A 25,818-nucleotide genomic window follows, 5' to 3' on the forward strand; every position below is an offset into this window, starting at 1 on the left:
CCACTCCCCTTGTGTATGCATACAGACAAGTGCACCCTCCACTCCCCTTGTGTATACATACAGAGAAGAGCACCCTCCACTCCCCTTGTGTATACATACAGACAAGTGCACCCTCCACTCCCCTTGTGTATACATACAGACAAGTGCACCCTCCACTCCCCTTGTGTATACATACAGACAAGTGCACTCTCCACTCCCCTTGTGTATGCATACAGACAAGTGCACCCTCCACTCCCCTTGTGTATGCATACAGACAAGTGTACTCTCCACTCCCCTTGTGTATGCATACAGACAAGTGCACTCTCCACTCCCCTTGTGTATGCATACAGACAAGTGCACCCTCCACCCCCCTTGTGTATACATACAGACAAGTGCACTCTCCACTCCCCTTGTGTATGCATATAGACAAGTGCACCCTCCACTCCCCTTGTGTATGCATACAGACAAGTGCACCCTCCACTCCCCTTGTGTATACATACAGACAAGTGCACTTTCCACTCCCCTTGTGTATACATGCAGGCAAGTGCACCCTCCACCCCCCTTGTGTATACATACAGACAAGCGCACCCTCTACTCCCCTTGTGTATGCATACAGACAAGTGCACCCTCCACTCCCCTCCACTCCCCTTGTGTATGCATACAGACAAGTGCACCCTCCACTCCCCTTGTGTATACATACAGACAAGTGCACTCTCCACTCCCCTTGTGTATACATACAGACAAGTGCACCCTCCACTCCCCTTGTGTATACATGCAGGCAAGTGCACCCTAAGCTTTCTCCCGTGGAGTCACAAATTCATGTAACTGCTAATGCCACATGAGTTTGTGGCTCTGTTACAGACTACTGCGCATGAGCGGCTCTGGTGCTTCCTCAATCATGCTCCCAAGGCCAGGAGCACTCTGTTCATGCACAGTTCAAACAGACTTATAACTGCACTCGCGCAGAATGCTCCTGGCCATGACAGTGCGATCCAGGATGTGCGCGGCAGTGAACAGCACATGCGCAGTGGCCCCTAGGTCGGGGATTTTAATATGGCTGTAGCAGCACAACAGATCGGGAGGATACAGAGGGAGCCGACACTACAGAAGGCATTAAAGGACAACTGTAGTTATAGGGAGGCTGCCATATTTACTTCCTTTTAAGCAATACCAGTTACCTTGCAGCCCTGCTGATCCTCTGCCTCTAATACTTTTAGCCATAGAGCAGGCTTTCTCAACCAGGGTTCCTTGAGTACTTTGAAGGGGTTCCTTGGCATTTTCCCCCCATCGTGGGGGAAGTATAATAAAGCACACTATAATAGGTAGAACTGTAACAAAAAGCACTAAATTGGGGGGTCAGGAGACAGTATAACAAGTGGCAGTGTAATAGGGGGTAGTGAAATAAATAGCCACACATATTTTTAAAGACCATGCCTTCTGCAAAATAAATGCAGGGGTTCCTCAAGATCAGAAAATTGTTTGCAGGGGTTCCTTGAGATCCAAAAAAGTTATTTGCAGGGTTCATCCAGGGTAGAAAGGTTGAGAAAGGCTGCCATAGACCCTGAACAAGCATGCAGCAGATCAGATGTTTCTGACATTCTAAGATCTGACAAGATTAGCTGCATGCTTGTTTCTGGTGTTATTCAGACACTACTGCAGCCAAATAGATGGCAGGGCTGCCAGGCAACTGGTATGGTTTAAAAGGAAATAAATATGGCAGCCTTCATATATCACTCACTACCGTTGTCCTTTAAAAAGCCCCAGGTAAGTAAAAAATCCTCTTGTCCCCTCTGTCTCAGGATAACTTTAAAAAAAAAGTGTACCAGAGCTGAACAATTGAAAAGATTTTATACATACCTGGGTCTTCCTCCAGCCCCATCCACTCCGATCGCTCTCACGCCGCCGTCCTCTGCTGCCCGCAGCTTCAGTACCGGGTCCCGTCACTGCTGCCAGTCGGAGCCAGTCTAATGTATGAGAAGTGTGCTGTTTATGTATTTCTCCAGCAAGCGCTGGAGAGATACGTAGAGGGCGCACTTCTCCTGTGCAGCTGGAGGCGATTGACATCAGTGACGAGACCCAGTACTGAAGCTGTGGGCAGCAGAGGACGGCGGCGTGAGAGTGATCGGAGCGGATGGGGCTGGAAGAAGCTCCAGGTATGTATAAAATGTTTAATTGTTCAGCTCTGAGTCCCTGGTACAGAGCCTTTTTTTTCTATTTTTACTTTGCGATCGTCTCACAATGACGCATAACCTCAAACGTCAGTCCTGCTGCACTATTCGTGGGTTTGATCTCCTTTACAAAGTAGGCGAACAGGGGAATCATGTAGCAATCTAAGCGCTATGTTTTTTTGCAATCAAGTAATTAAAAATTTGCTGAGCATGTTCTTTTCTCACATCACAAAGCGCAATTGCACCGAACACCCATCTGACCACAAGAAAATCACAGTGGGAATGCGTAAGCGTGACATCATAGAAAATGGGCATTAAATGCCTAATGAGCTTTCCATTTCGGAAACTTTTCCACATTTTTTTCAGTATGAAATTAGAATGCATTCTAATGATCGTCAATGGGCTAGTTTCCATGCAATGCAAATTTGCGTTTATGATGTGCTGCGTGAGTTTTTTCACATTACTCCTGTGTTCCTGTCCAAATTGCGCACGGCTCTGCATGTGAAATGCAAAAATCCCATGTGTGTCACATAGACAGCAATAGAGGAAGAAATAGTCCAATATGCCAGCCACATGTGAAAATCTGCATAAACTTCCCTTTTTTTTCCCTTGTCAAAATTTGTATACGCAGTCTTACACGTGAAAATGCAAGTGTGTGGTGGAAACAAACTTAAGGTGGCCACACAACATACAATTAAAAAAATCAAATTTTTCACCAATTCGATCATTTTGAACAGTTGTCCTGAAAAATTGAGAGCTCACCTTTGTTTTCGATCGATAAATCCGATTGAATTTCCCATTTTGTTTGATTTTTGGAGATTGGACATGTTGGAAATTTAAGACCAACTTTATCAAGAATTGTATGGTGTGAGGGATCGTCAATTACTTGATGTACAGTTCCGATCAATTTTTTCTGAGCTTTCGATTATTTTAGTCATGATTGGGGAAACATTTAACATAGGAGTGCGTTACATTGGTCAGATTTTTGAATTGTTACAATGAGTCAGAAAAATCGATTGCTATCCTTGAATTGAACAGATATTTAAAAAAAATTGTATGGTGTGTGGCCACCTTTAGGGCTTATTTCCACGGGCAGTTGAACTGTGTGCCCATCAAGTAGTTGCCAGGCAGCAGCAAGCAGTTTTGAGAGTTCGACAATCTTTTCACTGCCTATCAACTGTCCGTGTGAAAGGGCCCTTAGGCCTCTTTTCCACAGGTAGTTGAACTGTGTGCTCAGCAAGCAGTGAGCAGTTGGCAGGCAGCAGTGAGCAGTTATCAGACAGCAGCAAGTAGTTGTGAGAGTTTGAGAAGCATTTCACTGCCCATCAACTGCCTGTGGAAAAGAGGCCTAAGGCCCCTTTCACATGAGCAGTTGATAGTCAGTGAAATGTCCATCGAACTCTCAATTGCTTGCTGATGCCTGGCAACTGCTTGCTGCTGCCTGGCAACTGCTTGCTGAGCACATAGTTCAAGTGCCCATGTGAAAGAGCCCTTATTGTATTTGCAAGTGAATCCGGTTTCGGACATCTTGTAAAAATGATATAGAAGCCGCAACCCCAATTCCTCAAAGAAAGGTAAGCTTTGGCTGAACTAGGAGCTATAAAAAGTATACCAACTTTTAAACAAGGTCTTCAGAGATCAGGTTTATGATGAAATCTGATCAATAATTCATCGCTCCTGCAAAGGCCTGGAGAGAATGAACAGTCACTCTAGCCTGTAATACGACCAAAAATTATTATTCCCCTTAGCTTTTTCTCTGGAACTACAGAGTAGCAGAGTGCCCAGCAAGCTCATGGTAAACCAGAACTCCTAGGAGCGTGTAAGGGGCTGAAAAGGACCAAAAAGCCCCCGTACTAAAATGCTATGCAAAACAAAAGTTTGCTTTCTTAAAACAAAAAGGTATTTGCAATTAAAGGGACACTTAAGTCAAACAAAAAAAATGAGTTTTACTCACCTAGGGCTTTCAATAGCCCCCTGCTGTCCGGTGCCCTCGCCGTCTCCCTCCGATCCTCCTGGCCCCGCCAGCAGCCACTTCCTGTTTCGGTGACAGGAGCTGACAGGCTGGGGACGCGAGTGATTCTTCACGTTCCCAGACACATTAGCACCCTCTATGTTGCTATATGGTATATGATATATGCTATAACAGCATAGATGGCGCTATTGTGGCCAGGAACGCGAAGAATCACTCGCATCCCCAGCCTGTCAGCTCCTGTCACCGAAACAGGAAGTGGCTGCCGGCGGGGCCAGGAGGATCGGAGGGAGATGGCGAGGGCACCGGACAGCTGCAGGGGGCTATTGGAAGCCCAAGGTGAATAAAACTCGTTTTTTTTGTTTGACTTAAGTGTCCCTTTAAGGGCCCTTTTCCACTAGAGCGATTGCTGAATCACAAATCGCTAGCCATTTTAAAATCACTAGGGTTTGCTAAATAACATAGGAATCTCTGGAGGTAATTTCCACTACCACGGTTACATTTTTACAAAAACCGCGATCGCTACGCAGAGCGATTATTGCCACGATTTTGCTATGCTATGCAGTGCATAGCAAAATCGCAATCTTCGGGGGGAAAAAGGACTTTGCTGAATCGCAATCGCAAACACACAGAGCTGTAGTTCCAGAGTCCTAGGTGTAGTTCCTGAGGGCCCTTTTCCACTAGCTATCGCTACCGTAAACGCTAGCGATTGCTGGTGGAAAAGGGCCCTTAGGAACTACACCTAGGACTCTGGAACTACAACTCTCAGTGTGTTTGGATTGGCTAAATCACATCTTAAAGAGTCTGAAGCGAGAATAAATCTCGCTTCAGACCTCATAGATAGCAGGGGCACGTGTGCCCCTGCTAAACCGCCGCTATCCCGCGGCTTAACGGGGGTCCCTGATCCCCCAAATCCCCTCTGTAATGCGGGGGAGCGCTTCCTGGTTGGGGCAGGGCTAACCGCCGCAGCCCTGCCCCACGCGCGTCTGTCAGCGCGTATCTCCGCCTCTCCCCGCCCCTCTCAGTCTTCCTTCACTGAGAGGGGCGGGGGAGAGGCGGAGATCCACCGCTGATAGACGCGACTGGAGGCAGGGCTGCAGCCGTTAGCCCTACCTCCAGGAGCGACCAAGTGTCGCAGTGGGGGGTTTCGGGGTGAAGGGACCCCCGTTTAGCGGCACTATTGCGGCGGTTTAGCAGGGGCACACGTGCCCCTGCTAACTATGAGCTCTGAAGCGAGATTTATTCTCCCTTCAGAGTCTCTTTAAAAGGACATCAAAGGTGACATGTGACAATGAGATCAATGTGTATGTACAGTGCCAAGCACACAAATAACTATGCTGTGTCCCTTTTTTTCTTTCCCTGCCTGAAAGAGTTAAACATCAGAAAAAAATGCAAGTGACAGTTTCTGGACAGAGTAAAGGCTCATACACACATCAGACCATAGTCTTTGGAAAATGAAAGATCACAGACCAATCTTACCACCCTTCATGTAGTATGAGAGCCATACCTTCACAGTCTTTTCTATGGAGCTGAACTCCACATCAGAAAAAAAATCTTTGCAAGATGCTGCACACAAAGATGCTGTACAGACACAAAAGATCAGTATCTGCAAAAGATCTGTTCCTGCCAAAAATCCATTCCTGCAAATTGCAGTGATAGTCTATGAGATCTGCAGATTATCATACACACATGATTTACCGTATATACTCGCATATAAGCCGACCCGCATATAAGCCGACCCCCCAACTTTTCCCTGAAAAAACTGGGAAAAACGATTGACCCCCATATAAGCCGGGGGTAGGAAATGCTGGATTGGTGCAGCCCCCCAGTGTGTCCCAGTATAGCTAGTATAGTGCCCAGTATAGCTAGTATAGTGCCCAGTATAGCTAGTAAAGTGCCCAGTATAGATAGTAAAGTGCCCAGTATAGCCAGTATAGTGCCCAGTATAGCGCCCAGTATGGGTAGGTAGTGCCTCAGTTTAGCTAGTATAGTGCCCAGTTTAGCTAGTATAGTGCCCCAGTATGGCTAGTAAAGTGCCCAGTTTAGCCAGTATAGTGCCCAGTTTAGCCAGTATAGTGCCCAGTTTAGTGCCCAGTTTAGCTAGTATAGTGCCCAGTTTAGCTAGTATAGTGCCCAGTTTAGCTAGTATAGTGCCCAGTTTAGCTAGTATAGTGCCCCAGTTTAGCTAGTATAGTGCCCAGTTTAGCTAGTATAGTGCCCAGTTTAGCCAATATAGTGCCCAGTTTAGCTAGTATAGTGCCCAGTTTAGCCAATATAGTGCCCAGTTTAGCCAATATAGTGCCCAGTTTAGCCAGTATAGTGCCCAGTTTAGCCAGTATAGTGCCCAGCATAGGTAGGTAGTACTCCCGGCTCCCTCCCCGCCGCTGCTATTACCTGCAGGCAGCGGCCGCTTCCTAATCCGCGTTCCTCTTCTTAAACTTTTCAGCGTGTATCACAGCAGCGCGCCCAGCGCTGCTGCTGTGACGATGCAGAGTGCAGGAAAGAGCGCGGCTCCCTATAACGGCAATCTGTATCGCCGTTACCAAGGGAACCGCTCTTTCCTGCCCCTGCATCGTCACAGCACGCTGAAAAGTTTAAGAAGAGGAACGCGGATTAGGAAGCGGCCGCTGCCTGCAGGTAATAGCAGCGGCGGCCGCGGGGGGAGCGGGGAGGGGGGGGGGGGGAGCGGGGCGCGGAACACCCACCACTATACCACCAGGGAAGACTCGCATACAAGCCGACCCCCCAACTTTTGACCCCCTTTTTGGGGGTCAAAAATTCGGCTTGTATGCGAGTATATACGGTAACTGACATTCATCTGCAGATCTGACAATCATCTGCAGATCTGAAAATCCATCCTGGTGGATCTGATCTTCAGATGAATGTCAGTTAAATCATGTGTGTATGATGATCTGCAGATCTCATAGACTATCATTGCAATTTGCAGGATTGGATTTTTGGCAGGAACAGATCTTTTGCAGCTACAGATCTTTTGAGTGTGTACAGCATCTGTGTGTGCAGCATCCTGCAAAGATTTCTGTCTGATGGGGAGTTCAGCTCCATAGAATAGACTGTGTAGGTATGGCTCTCATACTACACGGAAGGGGGTAAAATTGGTCTGTGATCTTTCACTTTCCAAAGACTATAGTCTGATGTGTGTATGTGGCCTTAGGCCACATACAGACATCAGACCATAGTCTTTGGAAAATGAAAGATCACAGACCAATCTTACCACCCTTCCTGTAGTATAAGAGCCATACTCTACACAGTCTTTTCTATGGAGCTGAACTCCCCATCAGACAGAAATCTTTGCAAGATGCTGCACACACAGATGCTGTACAGACACAAAAGATCAGTATCTGCAAAAGATCTGTTCCTGCCAAAAATCCATTCCTGCAAATTGCAATGATAGTCTATGAGATCTGCAGATCATCATACACACATGATTTAACTGACATTCATCTGCAGATCAGATCCACCAGGATGGATTTTCAGATCTGCAGATCTGCAGATGAATGTCAGTTAAATCATGTGTGTATGATGATCTGCAGATCTCATAGACTATCATTGCAATTTGCAGGAATGGATTTTTGGCAGGAACAGATCTTTTGCAGATACTGATCTTTTGTGTCTGTACAGCATCTGTGTGTGCAGCATCTTGCAATGATTTTTTTCTGATGTGGAGTTCAGCTCCATAGAAAAGACTGTGTAGAGTATGGCTCTTATACTACAGGAAGGGTGGTAAGATTGGTCTGTGATCTTTCATTTTCCAAAGACTATGGTCTGATGTCTGTATGTGGCCTTAGACTATAGTGTAGCCCTAACAGATAAGGAATGACAGCCATAAAACACTTTCCTGGCAGAAAATTGCTTTTGAGCGCAGGAAAGAGAAAAGTAAATTGTTCATAGATTTTAGCTCTGGCATACTTTAATGAATGAGTCATTGAACAGAGACAATAAAATGGTTAAAAAAAAAAAAAAGATTTAAAGATAAAATAAAACTTTGGGATATCTAAAAAGTCATACATACAATGGTTTATCTTATCAGTTAATTTTTACCTACGGTGCCCTTTATGCCGTTACACAATGCTTCCCCTGCAATTACGCCACAGGTTACCATTACGACATATTGAGCAAGAATGGTTGTTAATGACATATTAAAAAAATGGAAATGTTAAAAGGAACCTGAGGCGGGTGAGCGATATGGTGGCTGCCATATTTATCTCATTTTAAACAATACTAGTTGCCTGGCATGCTGCAGTAGTGTCTGAATCACACACATGAAGCAAGCGTGCAGCTAATCCAGTCAGACTTCAGTCAGAGCACCTGATCTGCATGCTTGTTCAGGGGCTATAACTAAAAGTATTAGAGGCAGAGGATCAGCAGGACTGCCAAGCAATGTGCATTGCTTAAGAGGAACTAAATATGGCAGCCTCCATATCCCTCTCAGTGCATGTGACCTTTAAACTGATGTCCTGAAGACTGGAAAATCTGCATGTAGGGAGTGAGGCTGAGAGGACAACCACCACAGCAGCCACTTACCCGAGTCACCAATGAGGAGAAGTTTAAATAAATGATCGTAGTCCTTGGCGGCCATCTTTGTGTATCCTGTAGGTTAGGATGAGCTGGCCGAGTCGCACGTTCTCAGCTGGCCTGGTCACTCTTCCATGTGATGTCCCGATGTATAGAGCCTCCCCTCACTTCCAGTTTTTTATCTGTGGTTATACCCGTCACCCCCTCCCCTGGTATAGTTACTTTCCACCTGTGTCACCACCTGGTCCACTGCGGAGCCATTTTACTCCTTCTACACGATCAGGGATATGTTCAGCAGTCAGCGTTTTCCTGTGTGACGTCACAGTCTCTCAGCAGCCGGTGTCTTCCTGTGTGATGTAACGTCAGAGTCTCAGCAGCCAGTGTCTCTCTGTGAAGTCACGTCACAGTCTCTCAGCAGCTAGTGTCTCTCACTCTCTGTAAAGTGACGTCACAGTCTCTCAGCAGCCAGCGTCGCTCTCTCTCTCTCTCTCTCTCTCTGTGTGAAGTGACGTCACAGTCTCTCAGAAGCCAGTGTCTCTCTCTGATGTCACGTCAGTCTCTCATCCTCTCTTGTGCGGTCACTGTGTCTCCCTCCTCCTGGTAGTTATCGTTGGGCCTTGCGTAGTCACAATCTTGTACTCTCTCAGCAGTCAGTGTTTCCCAGTCTTCCCAGTCAGTGTTGTGGTCTCTCCGCAGTTTTCTCTCCCTGGCTCAGCTGTTTGGTGGAGTCCCGGAGGAAAGGAAGGAAGTCAGCAAAACGTCCCAGAGTTCCTGTACAGAGAGGGAAAACACAGACACACAGATTACTGACCACATCCCCATCTATCACAACAATGCTCAGTGCCAGAACACACACACACACACACACACACACACACACACACACACACACGATATACAAATACTTCAGCCCTGTGATTGAAGGAGTGTGTGTGGGGGGCGCAATCATAAAGATATAATTCCAGTTATGAAGTCTGAGTCTTGGCTCACAGGCCCTCATTCCAGGAAAGACTGACGCAGCAGTATTTTGGTGCAGGAGATTTTTGTTTCATCATTAAAGGACAACTGTAGCGAGAGGGATATGGAGGCTGCCATATTTATTTCCTTTTAAAGGACTCCTGAGGCGAGAAAAAATAAAAAAAAAAATAGAATATATATATATATATATATATATATATATATATATATATATATATATATATATATATATATATATCTTCTTCCAGCCCCTACAAGTCCCTCGCTGCAGCTCCATGACATTGGGAGCGTACTGCGCAGGTACGCTCTTGGTGACGCAGACGCTCAGGGCACTCATGCACGGCAGACCCTAGACCAGTGGTAATCAAACTGAGGCCCGCAGGCCGAATGCGGCCGCCTGAGGCTTTTTCACTGGCCCCCCAAACACAAAAAGTATAACTCATAGATGCAGCTCACTGCACCTTTAAATATTGGCGCCGCGTATATAGAATAGCAGTGCTGGCACCACCCATCCACATACTGTAGAAGCCAACGAGCAGTCATTTGCTGGCTTCCAATCCAATTCTGCATCAGGTGACGCTGCTGTCCAACTAGACAGCAGGTTGTCACCTGGGTATGCTGCTTGACTGAATGGCTGCTGCTGGGAGTTCTCCTCTGGGCATGATTGGGGGGGGAATCTATACCTAGATTCAAGGTAATGTTTTTCAACATAATCTTATGTTTTCCGGCCCCTCAACAGTCTAAAGTATGTTGACCCGGCCCTTGACCGAAAAAGTTTGGGGACCCCTGAACAAGCATGCAGATCAGATGTATCTGAAAAAAATCTGACTGGATTAGCTGCATGCTTGTTTCAGGTGAGTGATTCATAAACAACTGGTATTGTTAAAAAGGAAATAAACATGGCAGCCTTCATATCCCTCTTACTTATACGGGTTGGCATCTTAGCACTGCTCCATGTCTAACTTTCATGTGAAAAATGCCATTCTTCTTAGAAGTAGGAAGAGAGACTCGGGCCTGCGTCATGAAATGTGCCCGCCCCATCCTGAATCGCTAAACTGTCCCTAATGGTCAACTGTCACCCTCTCGTGTTTCATTTCCAGATCACCCAATTTTGATTGGCCAATTTTACCACATCCATGTAATATGAGAGTTTACTTACACAATATGTTGGCCTCAATACTACATGGAAGTGGTAAAATTGGTCTGTGATTGGCCAATCAAAATGAAAAGGTGCATACCATGCTTTACAGTGGTAGGTGATAAGGTCTTGCAAGCTGTCTGTTGTGTTTTCTGTTCTGCAGGTTTGTTAATTCATTTTTTCAGTCATTTCTGGGAGGAACAGAACATCTGCGGCTCTGTGCCCGGTATTTGTCTTCCCCGGTGTATAGGACATGCCTGTTGGTTCCCCTAAAAATGTTTGTCCTGCTTCCGTCGTAACAGTGCTGATTTGCAGAGGTAACCAAAAATAAAACTGGTTGCTATGGGCGACAAGCACAAATACCTCCCTCACACACCAGGTCCTGAGCTGCAGTTTTCTCTCTCACAGGAAAAGCTGATGCTGATGTAAGCTAACTGAAGACCAGTCCCCACTAACCACCAATATCACATGACTGACAGCTGGCCAATGGGAGCAGATTAGTGAAGCACCTTTATGGCAGCCTTGCAGCTGAATCTATATACATGTGTGCAGTTTCAGAACACAGAAAAATGACACAGCAATCGGATATGGTGCAATGAATGGTGCAAGAATTATTCTGCAACTGAGCACTGTAAACAAGCCCTAAAACAATGCAGATTGCCTGGCTGTCATGCTGAACCTCTGTTTCTAATACTTTTCGCCATAGACCCTGAACAAGCATGCAGCATATCAGGTGTTTCAGACTAAAGTCTGAGTGGATTAGCTGCATGCTTGTTTCAGAATAGGCCTCGATTCACAAACAGCAGTGCGATAAAAAAAATCTTGTCGGGAAAATACCGCACTCGGTATTTTCCCGGTCTGTGTGCTAATTCATAAAGATTTCCCCAGCTGCCCTTGGAGGTCGGTAAATTACCGCAGCCCATTGAGCGGTAGAGTAGAGCAGTGTCCCGATTCCCTCTTTGCCCTGCAGAAATGAATCAGACAGACGGCTCTCTCTGGCTCTCCCACTGATGACTCAGACAGATGAGTCACACAGTCTTTCCCTGCCTGCTGAAATGATTCACACAGAGGGCTCTCTGGCTCTCTCCACAGATGAATCAAACTGACTTCGGATCTCTGCTCTTTGCATTAATCAGAGCTGTCAGTAACTTGTTAAGACCTCACCAGAGGTGTCGTTAACTACCGCCTGGCTTACCGCTTGTTGCAGGCTTTATGAATTGACATTTGCTGACAATTTACTGACGTGTTGTCGGTAACTGCAGCCAAGTCGGTAATTTATCTCCCTGGTCGGTAATGTCAGCTTTTCATGCGGTAACAGCCTTTATGAATTGACATTTTGCTAAGTGGTCGGTAAAGTCTGCTGTTTTCAGCATTACCGCATGAGGTAATGCTTTATGAATCGAGGCCATATGCAGCTAATCTTGCCATATCTGACAATAATGTCAGAAACACCTGATCTGCTGCATGCTTGTTCAGGGTCTATGGCTGAAAGTATTAGAGGCAGAGGTTCAGCAGGACAGCCAGGCAACTAGTATTGCTTAAAGGGGCACTATGGCAAAAAAATTTAAAATATGTGCAAACAGAGACAAATAAGAAGTACGTTTTTCCAGAGTAAAAGGAGCCATAAATGACTTTTCTCCTATGTTGCTGTCACTGACAGAAGTGACAGGTTTTGGACTAGTCCATAGGGGATTCTCAGGAATTGATTTATTTTCAAATGCACTTAGTGAATGGCAGTTGCTCTGTGTAACTGCCAAAAAACTGTAGCAAGCAGGGAAAGCTGGCCAGCATCATTGTTTAAATCCTTCTTAGGGAATGTCTTAATAAAGAATAAAAACCTTGCTGAGAATCCCCTATGAAGAGATGAACTAGTCCAAAACTTGTCACTTCTGTCAGATTTCTACTACCTACTGGAAGTGACAGCAACATAGGAGAAAAGTCATTTATGGCTCATTTTACTCTGGAAAAACGTACTTCTAATTTGTATATGTTTGCACACATTTTACAATTTTTCGCCGTAGTGCACCTTTAAAATGTAACCGAGACGGGCTATATGCCAGTATTTATACTTACCTGGTGCTTCCTCCAGCCCCATGAGGTCCGAGGGCTCTCTCAGCATTCTCTCTAGCCACTATTGTTCAGTAGTCCCCTTTGGTATACTGGTCAGTCATGGCCTGTCATGCCGCTTCAGCACATGTGCGGCTCGGCCATGCGAGTGCTCTCCTCCCTGGAAAAGGGGTGCAGAATGCTCCTGGCTGCTGGAGCGTGAAGCGGGGGGCGAGCACGGCCAAGCTGCACATGTGCAGGAGAGTGAGGCCAACCAGAATACCGGAGGGGACTGCTACTGAGTGGAGCCACTGGAGAGGATGGCAAGGGACCCCACGGGCCTCATGGTGATAGAGGAAGCCCCAGGTAAGTATCAGGGCTTTGGAGTCTGAGTAATTTTGAGTACCTGGAGTCGGTGGTTTTATAAACTGAGGAGTCAGAGCTGGAGTCGGATGATTTTTGTACCAACTCCACAGCCCTGGTAGGTAGGCAGTGATCACACATTTATCCATGCCAACTCCTTGCTTGAATTGTAGTGTTCTCCCCAGACTCATTTACCCGGCTAATTTTGGTGAGCACCTGGCTGTCATCAGCTCACCTCCTCATCCTATGCTGTAAGCACTGACGATGCAGTTCTCCATCGCGCCCCACCCAGCTACTTTTTCACGCCACCCGGCTAGAAAAAAAAATTCTGGGGAGAACATTGAATTGCGCACTGCAACCCCTAAATGTGAAACAGTAAATTAAAGTGACACTTAATTCATCCCAAAAAAATGAGTGTTACTCACCTGGGGCCCTCTACCAGCCCCCCTGTGCCCTCGAGACTACGAGGGCACAGGATGCCTGCCGAGGGCTGGTAGAAGCCCCAGGTAAGTGAAGCTCATTTTTTGTGGATGACTTAAGCATCCCTTTAACTAAATGACTGTTACATCCAGTACATTTCTCCATTCAGGAAAAGAACATGCAATTCCCTCAAGTGCGACTCCTGCCTGATTTTTTATCAGCAATTTTGCATTTTTCTGTACATTTTTTCTGCCATATCTTGGAGTGCGATTTGCCAGTACATACTGATGACGTGAACTTGCATGAGACCGTATCTAATGAAGTTCAAATCGGATATTATTTTTGACATAAATGCGATTTTTCTGCGTTTCCACTGACTTGTATTACATGCAAATTGCACATCAGACACAGAAAAAAATTGCCACTGTCTCACAAGTTCAAAAACACAGAAAAATCATAAAATGCGCGTAAGAAAAATGCGATTCAAATGCAAGGATACAGAAATACATTATACGCGCAAACAAGTGTGAAATTACAATGCCGCGTGATGCATGCAAAGTGTGAATGGCCCCCAAGGAATACTCTGTACTTGAAAATGCATGTAAACAACAGTCAGTGGTCAGAAATCCCCCCGGCAGCATTCTTTCAAGACTAACCCAGCGATCTGCAAATTTGGCTCTCCAGCTGTTAAGGAACTACAAGTCCCACAATGCATTTGCCTTTATGATTCATGATTGTGGCTGTCAGACTCCCGCAATGCATTTTGGGACTTGTAGTTCCTTAACAGCTGGAGAGCCAAGTTTGCAGATTACTGCTCTAACCCAAGTGCCAATTTCTACACAGCCCATTCATGGTGGCTGGAATATTTCTATCATCTGTGAGAAGTCAGAACATGGCTGCTGGGCTTACCCTAAGCGATTCTGGGAAAAAAGAGACAACAGCTATGGCAATGAACGGCTCCTATTTGATATATAGGAGCTGTTCACACTAGTCTGCAAAGGATCGATTGCGGTAAGCAGGCCACAACTCTGTGCTGCCCGCAATAATCCTGGAAGAGCAAATGCGCTCCCTCTAGAAATAACGCATCTGCAGCCGGACCACAGCAGACCATCAGAGCAGACATTACATTGCCCAGTCCCGCTGGCTGCACGAGATCCCGCTGCAGATGGGAAGTGAGCCTAATGGGTCTACACCAGCAGTGGCATAGCTAAGGAGCTGTGGGCCCCGATGCAAGTTTTGCATTGGGGCCCCCCAAGCATTCTATACATAATTGATGCGGCGCACTAAAAACTGCCAATGGCAACTACAGTGTCAGAGGTGCAAGAAGGGGATGGGGAGCAGCTTGTTACTGATTACCCCCAAGCACTCTATACATAGCAATCCCTGCCAATGGCAACTACAGTGTCAGAGGTGCAAGAAGGGAATGGGGAACAGCTTGTTACTGATTACCCCCAAGCACTCTATACATAGCAATCCCTGCCAATGGCAACTACAGTGTCAGAGGTACAAGAAGGGGATGGGGAACAGCTTGTTACTGATTACCCCCAAGCCCTCTATACATAGCAATCCCTGCCAATGGCAACTACAGTGTCAGAGGTGCAAGAAGGGAAAGGGGAACAGCTTGTTACTGATTACCCCCAAGCACACCAGGCATGGACAAACTCGGCCCTCCAGCTGTTACGGAACTGCAAGTCCCACAATGCATTTGCCTTTATGAGTCATGACTGTGGCTGTCAGACTCCTGCAATGCATTGTGGGACTTGTAGTTCCTTAACAGCTGGACGGCCAAGTTTGCCCATGCCTGGTCTACACACATCTACCTTCTCTCTCTACAGACTTCCAGTCACGTCAAGAAGTTCCTCATCCTGCCATATCCTCGCCCTGTGAAGCATCACCTGACTACAGCAGCCCCAGAGTGAATCCTGTCCCTGGAGGCTCACACTTTGGAGGCTTCCTCTCTGCAGTCACGGGAGAACCCTCATCCTGGCACAGAGGAGGACACTTCCTCTATCACAGGAGGAACAGATACTGAGGACACACCCTCTACCTCTGAGGTGAAAAGAGAACTGAACATACTCATCCAAACACAGACATGTGTATCCTTCACTACACATACTTACACACGACACTTCTCATCTGTCTGTTGACTGTGCCGTTTCAGCAGGGCTGTGGAATCGGTACAAAAATCATACGACTCCAACTCCTCAGTTTATGAGCAACCGACTTCAGGTACCCAAAACTGCTCCAACTCCTCGACACTGACTCCACAGCCATTGAAGGGCTATGGAGTCGGTATAAAAATCATTTGGTTCCGACTCCTCAGTTTATGAAACCACCAACTGCAAGTATCCAAAAATTGCTCCAACTTTTCAACTCAGGCTAGGTTCAGAGTGGTCATCTGCATAACCAACATATTATAATGTGTTATAATGACTGAACTGCAATGGAGACTTTAATACAAAGCCTGCATGCAGCGAGTTAGAATGCAGTACTGTGAACAGGCCCATAGAATTGTATGGGATGTGAGTTGACATGCAGAATTATTCTGCCACGCAACTGACCACTGTGAACAGGGCCTCAGACTCCACAGCCCCTGCAGAGCTATGGAGTGGGTACAAAAATCATCCAACTCCTGCTCCTCAATTTATAGAACCACCAACTCCAGGTACCCAAAATTTGCTCTGTCTCCACAGCCACCATTGCAGGGCTATGTGGGTACAAAAATTATCCAACGCCATGTACCCAAAAATTGCTCCGACTCATCGGCCCTTCGTTTTAGCAGGCCAACGAGTATTTTAGGGTAAGCAGATACATCTAATTTTAATTGGCCAATAATTGGTCAATTTTAATACACCTCCAAGTAGTATGAGGCAAACATTTTTTAAATACTATGAACAGATTGTGTAGGTAATTGTGTAGCAAAGCTCACATTCTACATGGAAGATTGGTCAGTCAATATTGGATGTGTAGGCACCCTTACACTAGAGCAGGGTCGCTTAGCCATGCTTCAGTTCATAATATTTTACTTCCTGAGTGCATTGGTGAAAACTTTCAGTCAGGCTCTCTGGAGGATGTGGATGTGGGAAGTAATATAACGGTAAGCATTTAGGCTATGTTTCCACTATGTTCCGAATAGGACGGTTTAACCAAGGAAAAGAGAGCCTCAGCAAAATCGCAATTGATTAAAAAAACTCAATCACATTGCACTGCATTTTGCGACTGCACTTGACAATTTCAGTGTATATAGGTCTCTGTCATGGCAAGCAACTGACACAGCTAAGGGATCAATATATAACTTGTGATTAGTCACAGATGAGGGAGGATTAGACAGGCTAAACTCCCTAAATACATACAGGGTGCATTTCTATGCGTTTTCCTTCTGTCCTGTGCAAGAGTTCAGGTCCACTTTAACACAGACATTTGGAGCCATGGGCCAATATGTAATTAACTTATTCTAAGAGATAAAGTTAATTGCATATGGGCTAGTGTGCATTATGTTCCACATGGCATTGTGTACACACACACACTGTACATACACACACTGTACACACACACACACACTGTACACACACACACACACACACACACACTGTACATACACACACACACTGTACACACACTGTACACACACACACACTGTACACACACACACAAAGTCTTGTAACTGTGTAATCTCAGTACACACAGAGTGGTTTCGGGTTTCATATTGTAGAGCGCGTCGTCACTCATACTGTAGTCTCATCACACACAGTGGTCTCGTGTTTCATAACGTAGTCTCCTTACACACTATGCGTACACATACTGAGATCTCACACACAGAGTGGTCTCATTACATATAGTACAGGGGGGTGGAGGCACCCAAAACTAAGTAATGTGATGAAACAATAAATAATACGGTGGAGGGAGGCGTCTTTACCACTCCAGATGGATGAACCCAAATCACAGGGTTAATGTAAACATGAAATTATTTATTCAGCACGATTAAAAGGACAACACGTTTCACGGGTCTCAGCCCGCTTCTTCAGGTCAATACTAGTGCCTTTAAAATATGATCACAAGCATAGACACCATGGCGTCTCATGAGTGCTCTCATGTCTCAACACGTTTTGTCTAATCTCATAGTTTTATCACATATAGGGCTTGATTCACTAAGACTAATAGCATGCCTTATCAGCGTTAACATGCCTTATCAGAGTTGACACGTCTTATCAGAGTAGCATAGCGAGCACTACAAACTTATGCCGGCTAATTGGCAAGGACGAGATCTCCACTCGTCCTGCCCTGAGCCCCTGCAGCTCCAAACACTTTAAAGGACATTATCCCCGCACTTTGATTGGCCCAATAGGCTGCCTTTCACTTGACAGAAAACTTGATAGGCAGCCTATTGGGCCAATGTCTTTTAAAGTGATTGGACATACAGGGGCTCAGGGCAGGACGAGTGGAGCTCTCATCATTGCCAATTAGCTGGCATAAGTTCGTAGCGCTCGCTATGCTACTCTGATAAGGTGTTTTAACTCTGATAAGAAACAGTTTTTTTAGTACAAAATAAATAAGAAAAATATTTATAAAACAAAAATTTAAAAAAAACAAAACACTGGGGGAGCAATCAGATCCCACCAACAGAGAGCTCTGTTGGTGGGGAGAAAAGGGGGGGGGGGGGGGGTTGAAGTCACTTGTGTTCTGAGTTGTGAGGCCCTGCAGTGAGCCCTTAAAGCTGCAGTGTCCCAATTGCAGAAAAATGGCCTGACACTTTCCTGCCACCGTCCTCCTACTTTCACATTTGGGGCACATGTGTGACGTCGGCCTGAAATTGGTTGCACCCTTTTATCGGGCATGCTGTTGTCAGCATCGATTTTCTAATCGGATGATCTATCTGTCACCAAAATGAGTAATCTAGGGGCACCTTAATCTTCCTGGCGGTAACCCCAAACGTAGTTCGGGGTAAGCCGCGCAGGAGGATTTCTCAGGCCCTGCCGGGCCGTATTGCATAATTTTTTTTTTTGCAACACACAGCTAGCACTTTGCTAGCTGCGTGTGCACTCCGATCACCGCCGCTCCGCGACGATTAGCCGCCGCTCGCCGCCGCCCCCCCCCCCCCCCCCCACCAGGGGTGGATCGGGACTCCCAATGACGTCACGACGTCGATGACGTCATCACGCCCGTCGACGGGGGAAGCCCTCCAGGAAATCCCATTCTTTGAACGGGATTTCCTGATCGAAGCGGGTGGGGGGGATGCTGCTGCACAGCGGCTATCATGTAGCATGACCTGGGCTCGCTACAGGATTTAAAATATATATTATTTTTTTTAAACTGCTGCGCTGCCCCCTGGCGGTTTTTAATAGACCGCCAGGAGGGTTAAAAAGAAGCTTACAGGAAGAAATAAAAACATTTCATACATACCTGGGGCTCTGGGGCTTCTTCCAGCGCCCTTCACACTGATTCGACCCTCGCCGTCCTCCTCCACAATCCGGCCTGCTACCTCCTGGAGTTGGGGGCTTACTGCGCATGAGCGGCCCATCGCACTCCCAGGAGCACGAAAGGATGAGTGCGTACGGCTGAACTGCGCCGATGGGTCAAATTACTGGGCCGTATTGCGGAGGCTGCATGCAGCGAGAAAGCAATCAGGCCAAAGGAAGCCCCAGGTATTTATAAAACCTTATTAAATTCTTCGTCTCAGGTACACTTTAAGTCTGATCACATGCAGAGCTGTCTCATGTCTCATTACAAAGTGTTATAATGTCACATCCCTCACAGAGAGCTCTCATATTCATCACACACTGATCACAATCATATTATAGTCGCTTCACACACATAGAGAGCAGTCTCATCATGTCTAATTTCACATACAACGCAGTCTCATGTTGTAGTCTTATCACACAAGGAGCAGTCTCATCATACAGAGTGCTCTCTCTCATCACACACACACAAAGTGGTCTCGTCTCATCATACACAGAGCGGTCTCTTGCCTCATCATACACAGAGTACTCTCTCTCATCACACACACAGAGCGGTCTCATGTTGTAGTCTCTTCTCACACACAGAGCTGTCTCATCATGTGTAATCCAACACACAGATCCCAATCATAAGGTCTCATTTCAGACACAGCAGCCTCTCCTCTCATCAGAAGCCCAGAGCAGTCTCATTTTGTAGTCTCATGTCACACACAGAGCAGTCTCATCATACGCAGAGCACTCTAGTCTCATCACACACAGAGCAGTCTCATCACACACAGAGCAGTCTCATCACACACAGAGCAGTCTCATCATGTGCAATCCCACACACAGATCGCCATCATAGTGAAGTTTCATCAGACAGACTACAATATGAGACTGCTCTGTGTGTCTCTCTCATACACAGAACATCTCATCATACACAGAGCAGTCTCATCATGTGTAATCCCACACACAGATCCCAATCATAGTGAAGTCTCATCAGAGGCACACACAGCAGCCTCATGTCTCACCAGACACACAGAACTGTCTCATATTGTAGGGTGTCTCATCACACACTAGTCAGCAGTCTCATATTATAGTCTGATTATTTTGTAGTTTCATGAGACACACAGAGCGGTCTCGTACTCACAGTCCAGGCTGTCTCCGCTCCTCCTCTTCCTTCTCTCTGTCCCCACCCTGAACTCTCCAGCGGCGGGAGGCGTCTCTCCGGTCACTGAGGGAGAGGGAGGAGGTCTCTCCGCTCCCAGCTATAGATTACATTACATACAGTTATAATAGAGGAGGAGGAGTTCACAGTTCAGCAGCAGCCTGATAACGGGCCGATCACCTCACTATTAGCAGCTGCTCAATCCCTCCCTCTTATCTACCTGCATACACTCTACTAGGAAGTTACAGGAAACTCAGGAAATACAGCTTCATCCTCCTCATCCTCTCTCTTTCTGAGGAGACGTACATGTCTATTGTCAATGAGGGGGTCTCTGTACGCTGAGGAATATGGGGGGTCTCTGTACTCCGAAGAATATCGGGGGTCTCTGTACACTGAGGGATATCGGGGGTCTCTGTACGCTGACACTGAGGGATATTGGGGCTCTCTGTACTCTGAGGAATATTGGGGGGTCTCTGTACGCTGAGGAATATTGGGGGTCTCTGTACTCTGAGGAATATTGGGGGGTCTCTGTACGCTGAGGAATATTGGGGGTCTCTGTACTCTAAGGAATATTGGGGGTCTCTGTACACTGAGGGATATCGGGGGTCTCTGTACACTGAGGAATATTGGGGGTCTGTATGCTAAGGAATATTGGGGTCTCTGTACACTGAGGGATATCGGAGGTCTCTGTACGCTGAGGAATATTGGGGGTCTCTGTACACTGAGGAATATTGGGGGTCTCTGTACTCTGTGGAATATCGGGGGTCTCTGTTTGCTGAGGAATATCAGGGGTCTCTGCTGAGGAATATCGAGGTCTCTGTATGCTGTGGAATATCGGGGGTCTCTGTACGCTGTGGAATATCGGGGGTCTCTGTACTCTGAGAAATATCGGGGGTCTCTGTACTCTGAGTAATATCGGGGTCTCTGTACGCTGTGGAATATCGGGGTCTCTGTACGCTGAGGCATATCAGGGGTCTCTGTACGCTGAGGAATATTTGCGGTCTCTGTACGCTGAGGGATATCGGGGGTCTCTGTGCGCTGAGGGATATCGGGGGTCTCTGTGCGCTGAGGAATATCTCGGGTCTCTGTACTCTGAGGAATATCGGGGGTCTCTGTACGCTGAGGAATATCGGGACTCTCTGTACGCTGTGGAATATCGGGGGTCTCTGTACGCTGAGGAATATCGGCGGTCTCTGTACGCTGAGGGATATCGGGGGTCTCTGTACGCTGAGGAATATCGGGGGTCTCTGTACGCTGAGGAATATCGGCGGTCTCTGTACGCTGAGGGATATCGGGGGTCTCTGTACGCTAAGGAATATCGGGGATGTCTGTACTCTGAGGAATATCGGGGGTCTCTGTACGCTGAGGAATATCGGGGGTCTCTGTACACTGAGGAATATTGGGGGTCTCTGTATGCTGTGGAATATCGGGGGTCTCTGTACACTGAGGAATATCGGGGGTCTCTGTACACTGAGGAATATCGGGGGTCTCTGTACGCTGAGGGATATCGGGGGTCTCTGTACGCTGAGGAATATCGGGGGTCTCTGTACACTGATGAATATTGGGGGTCTCTGTATGCTGTGGAATATCGGGGGTCTCTGTACACTGAGGAATATCGGGGGTCTCTGTACGCTGAGGCATATCGGGGGTCTCTGTACGCTGAGGAATATTTGCGGTCTCTGTACGCTGAGGCATATCGGGGGTCTCTGTACGCTGAGGAATATCGGCGGTCTCTGTACGCTGAGGGATATCGGGGGTCTCTGTACACTGAGGAATATCGGGGCTCTCTGTACGCTGTGGAATATCGGGGGTCTCTGTACGCTGAGGAATATTTGCGGTCTCTGTACGCTGAGGAATATCGGGGGTCTCTGTACACTGATAAATATTGGGGGTCTCTGTATGCTGTGGAATATCGGGGGTCTCTGTACGCTGAGGCATATCGGGGGTCTCTGTACGCTGAGGAATATTTGCGGTCTCTGTACGCTGAGGCATATCGGGGGTCTCTGTACGCTGAGGAATATCGGCGGTCTCTGTACGCTGAGGTATATCGGGGGTCTCTGTACACTGGGGAATATCGGGGTGTCTGTATGCTGAGGGATATCGGGGGTCTCTGTACGCTGAGGAATATCGGGGGTCTCTGTACGCTGAGGAATATCGGGGATGTCTGTACTCTGAGGAATATCGGGGGTCTCTGTACACTGAGGAATATTGGGGGTCTCTGTATGCTGTGGAATATCGGGGGTCTCTGTACGCTGTGGAATATCGGGGGTGTCTGTACGCTGTGGAATATCGGGGGTCTCTGTACGCTGAGGAATATCGGGGGTCTCTGTACGCTGAGGAATATCAGGGGTCTCTGTACGCTGTGGAATATCGGGGGTCTCTGTACACTGAGGAATAGTGCGGGTCTCTGTACCCTGAGGAATATTGGGGGTCTGTATGCTGAAGAATATTGGGGGGCTCTGTAATATCGGGGTCTTTGCTTGCTAAGGGATATTGGGGCTCTCTGTACACTGAGGAATATTGGGGTCCCTGTACACTGAGGAATATTGGGGGTCTCTGTATACTGAGGAGTATTGGGTCTCTGTACACTGGAGAATGTTGGGGGTCTGAAAGAAGACTGGGAGAGGCAGAGATTGATGTGAGCAGAGGCAGAACTACTGCGCAAAGCTCTGCCTCTACCCGGAAGGAGCCCCTAATTTAGCCCTTGGGATTTCGGGGGTATAAATCGTTCTGCTGCGGGAATGCAGCATTTCAGCTATGATCATATTGCTGAAGAGGACTGGAAAGTAAAAAAAAGGTTTTTTTTTATCGCTTCAGACTACTGTAAATGGCAGCAGATATATGAATCTCTATATCCTAATATCTCCCTTTTTTTTTTGCAAATGTAAGTACAGTAAATGCTAAATATAGGACAGTTTGTGGACTGCTGCATCTACTAAGAAAAAACAAGTTAGAGGATGTAGCCTCTATGTTTCAAAGGTGTCTGATAACTCTAGTTCCTAACATATGCTATTTTTATGCAAATTTATGTGGCTTGAAAGGGGACCAATCAATAGCTGCTGCTGCAAAATCTGATACGTTCATTTTCGAGCTGCATGAATTAGCACAACATTAGCATAAAAAATTGCCTCAACTCAGAATTATTTGCATCTTACAGACCATTCCTGATGAGTATTTCTCCTCTTATCATTTCTATGAGATTACTTAGAGAACCTGAACTGAAAATAAAAAGTCTAAATAACCATACTTACCTCCTGTGTAGCCTGCTCCTCAATCTCTTTCTCCTCTACTGCGTTCTGTTTGTCCACTGTGATCAATGGAATTCTCCGTCCTCCATTTCAAAAATGGCCATTACCCCCTAACAGCTTACTGGTCAGCAAACTGTTAAACTGTAATCTCACCCACTTGAGCCATAGGGAAACATGGACATCAACTTGCACATTCAGTTGTAACTGACAGCTGCTGATAAATAACTGACAGCAACTGGTATATTTCAATTCTCACAAAATATTGTCAGAACTGGAAGGGATCACTGTAAGAAGAAAATAGTGAGCTTCTGAGAGGAACTGACGGTGAGGTTAGTATGTAATATTCATTTGCAGCTACATCATGTGTTTATTTTAAATAATTTTACTCACTTCATGGATTCTCTTGCATGTGCTAACAAACAAAAACTTCCACCTGAGGCTTCTATCGGCCCTCTGCAGCTGGAATGTCCCGCACCGTCCTCCTCCGATGCGCTGTTCCCCGCTGCCGACACCAGTGTAATTATTCGTCTTAACTAGATGAATAGAACTGCGGCTGCGCGGCCGTGTGCCTCATCAGGCGCTTACTGCACAGGCGCAGTACGAAGCTTTCTTGTACTGTGCCTGCGCAGTAAGCTCCCGATGACGCGCACAGGAGCGAGCACGCAGCCGCTGTTCTATTCGTCTAGTTAGACGAATAATTACACCGGTGTCGTAAGGTAAGTGGAAGTTTTTGTTTGCTTTCTCAAAGATCTTAAAGTGTACCTGTGACAAAAAAAGAGACAAGATAGATACTTACCTCAGTAGTTCAGAGACCTCCCCCATTTCCCTCTCCTTTCCAGCACTGGGACTGTTTAAAGAGTAACTGTCAGGCTGCAAAAGCTAATTTAAACCTCTATTCTCCTGTGTAAAACAGTTTAGAAGGAAGCCAAAAAGGCAATACTGAAGTTAAAAATCTCTCCTACTTTTAATGTGTGCTTATCAGCAAAGCTGTTAGACCCAAGCTCTCAAAAGGACGAAAGGCCGCATACCATACTGCAAAGCATTCTGGGGCTTCTTGGGTCCTCCCCTCGGCTGCTAGTGAGAAAGTACAGGCTCATCTCATGTTACAACAGAGTAGCAGTGAAAAATCTCAGGGCAGAGTAAACTGCAGGAGTCCGCTATTGTTCCTAGCCACATGGCTAATCAATATTCACTGAACAGTAGTGTTATTCATTACGGATCTTTTGTGTGAGTGAATCATCAGGAAGCAGGCAGGACATGACGACACATTTGGCTTCATAGGACGACAGACAAACATGGAACCTGCCATGAGCTGTCAGGAGCATCATTCTCTGCAAATACTATATAAAAATTCTGTGAAATCCAAACGTGGACAGTGAAATGCATATGTAATGTAAGTACAGCCAATCTTTAGCTACTGATATATGTGTTTTTTTTCTCTGAGACCTTATACCTAACAGCTCCTCTTTAACATATTCAACAATCCTTGATCAATATGTTCTTGCGGCCGCGCTCCCTTCCAAGCAACTTTGTGCTAATGCACAGGTGTATGCAGCTGTCCTAATAATTAGGTGTCAGCTATCATGTGATCACTGCACAGAAAATATAATAAGGTATCTGCAACAGTCTGTCGAAGCTATTCTCCCCACACCATCAGGTTACCTTAATTCTATTTCCGTGCAGTGGTCACATGATCAGTCTTCCTTTGGGTCCCCTCAGGCAGAGCTCTGTGTTCCACAACAGTGAGACTCTTCTCTTCAGTGGATTATTGGAGAGAGCAGAGTTAAGATGGCTATCGCTTATGAGTAGAGGCGTGGCCATGACCACTAGGCTCCCAGGGAGTACAGGATAGAGAACAGGGGTCCAGCAGCCAGGATACATATGTACCGGGTCTAACGAAGAGAGCCTCCTCTGTGTGTTCCGCGTCTAGCCCGGAGCCTCCTGTGTGTGTTCCATGTCCCGAAACCTCCTGTATGTATTCCATGTCTACCCCAGAGCCTCCTCTGTGTGTTCTGTGTCTACCCCGGAACCTCCTCTGTGTGTTCCATGTCTACCCCGGAGCCACCTCTATGTGTTCCATGTCTAGAAACCTCCTGTATGTGTTCCGTGTCTACCCCAGGGCCTCCTCTATGTGTTCTGTGTCTACCCCGGAACCTCCTCTGTGTGTTCCATGTCTACCCAGGAACCTCCTCTGTGTGTTCCATGTCCCGAAACCTCCTGTATGTGTTCCATGTATACGCCAGAACCTCCTCTATGAGTTCCGTGTCTACCCCGGAGCCTGATCTGTGTGTTCTGCGTCTACCCCGGAGCCTCCTCTGTGTGTTCCGCGTCTACCCCGGTGCCTCCTCTGTGTGTTCCGTGTTTACCCCGGAGCCT

General features: G+C 46.7%; 1 protein-coding gene across 5 annotated transcripts in view; it reads right to left on the reverse strand.

Annotated features, from left to right (window-relative positions):
• The window catches only part of LOC137524332 (ras-related protein Rab-35-like), a 41,239-nt gene extending 20,954 nt beyond the window's left edge, over positions 1-20,285 (reverse strand). The window contains exons 1-2 of one of the 5 annotated variants that reach the window (XM_068244073.1): positions 20,177-20,285; positions 8,659-9,420 (exon numbers count right to left, since the gene is read on the reverse strand). In XM_068244073.1, the coding sequence (XP_068100174.1) occupies positions 8,659-8,713 (55 nt within the window). In that variant the 5' untranslated portion in view covers positions 8,714-9,420; positions 20,177-20,285. Of the gene's footprint in view, positions 1-8,658; positions 9,421-10,865; positions 10,985-11,022; positions 11,046-11,128; positions 11,216-20,176 lie in introns of those variants that run through there. The other 4 variants (XM_068244076.1, XM_068244075.1, XM_068244078.1 and 1 more) reach the window with 4 other exon arrangements.
• Between the last annotated feature and the right edge of the window lie 5,533 nt (positions 20,286-25,818).

Source organism: Hyperolius riggenbachi, chromosome 7 (genome assembly GCF_040937935.1).
Source record: "Hyperolius riggenbachi isolate aHypRig1 chromosome 7, aHypRig1.pri, whole genome shotgun sequence".
Classification (NCBI taxonomy): domain Eukaryota; kingdom Metazoa; phylum Chordata; class Amphibia; order Anura; family Hyperoliidae; genus Hyperolius; species Hyperolius riggenbachi.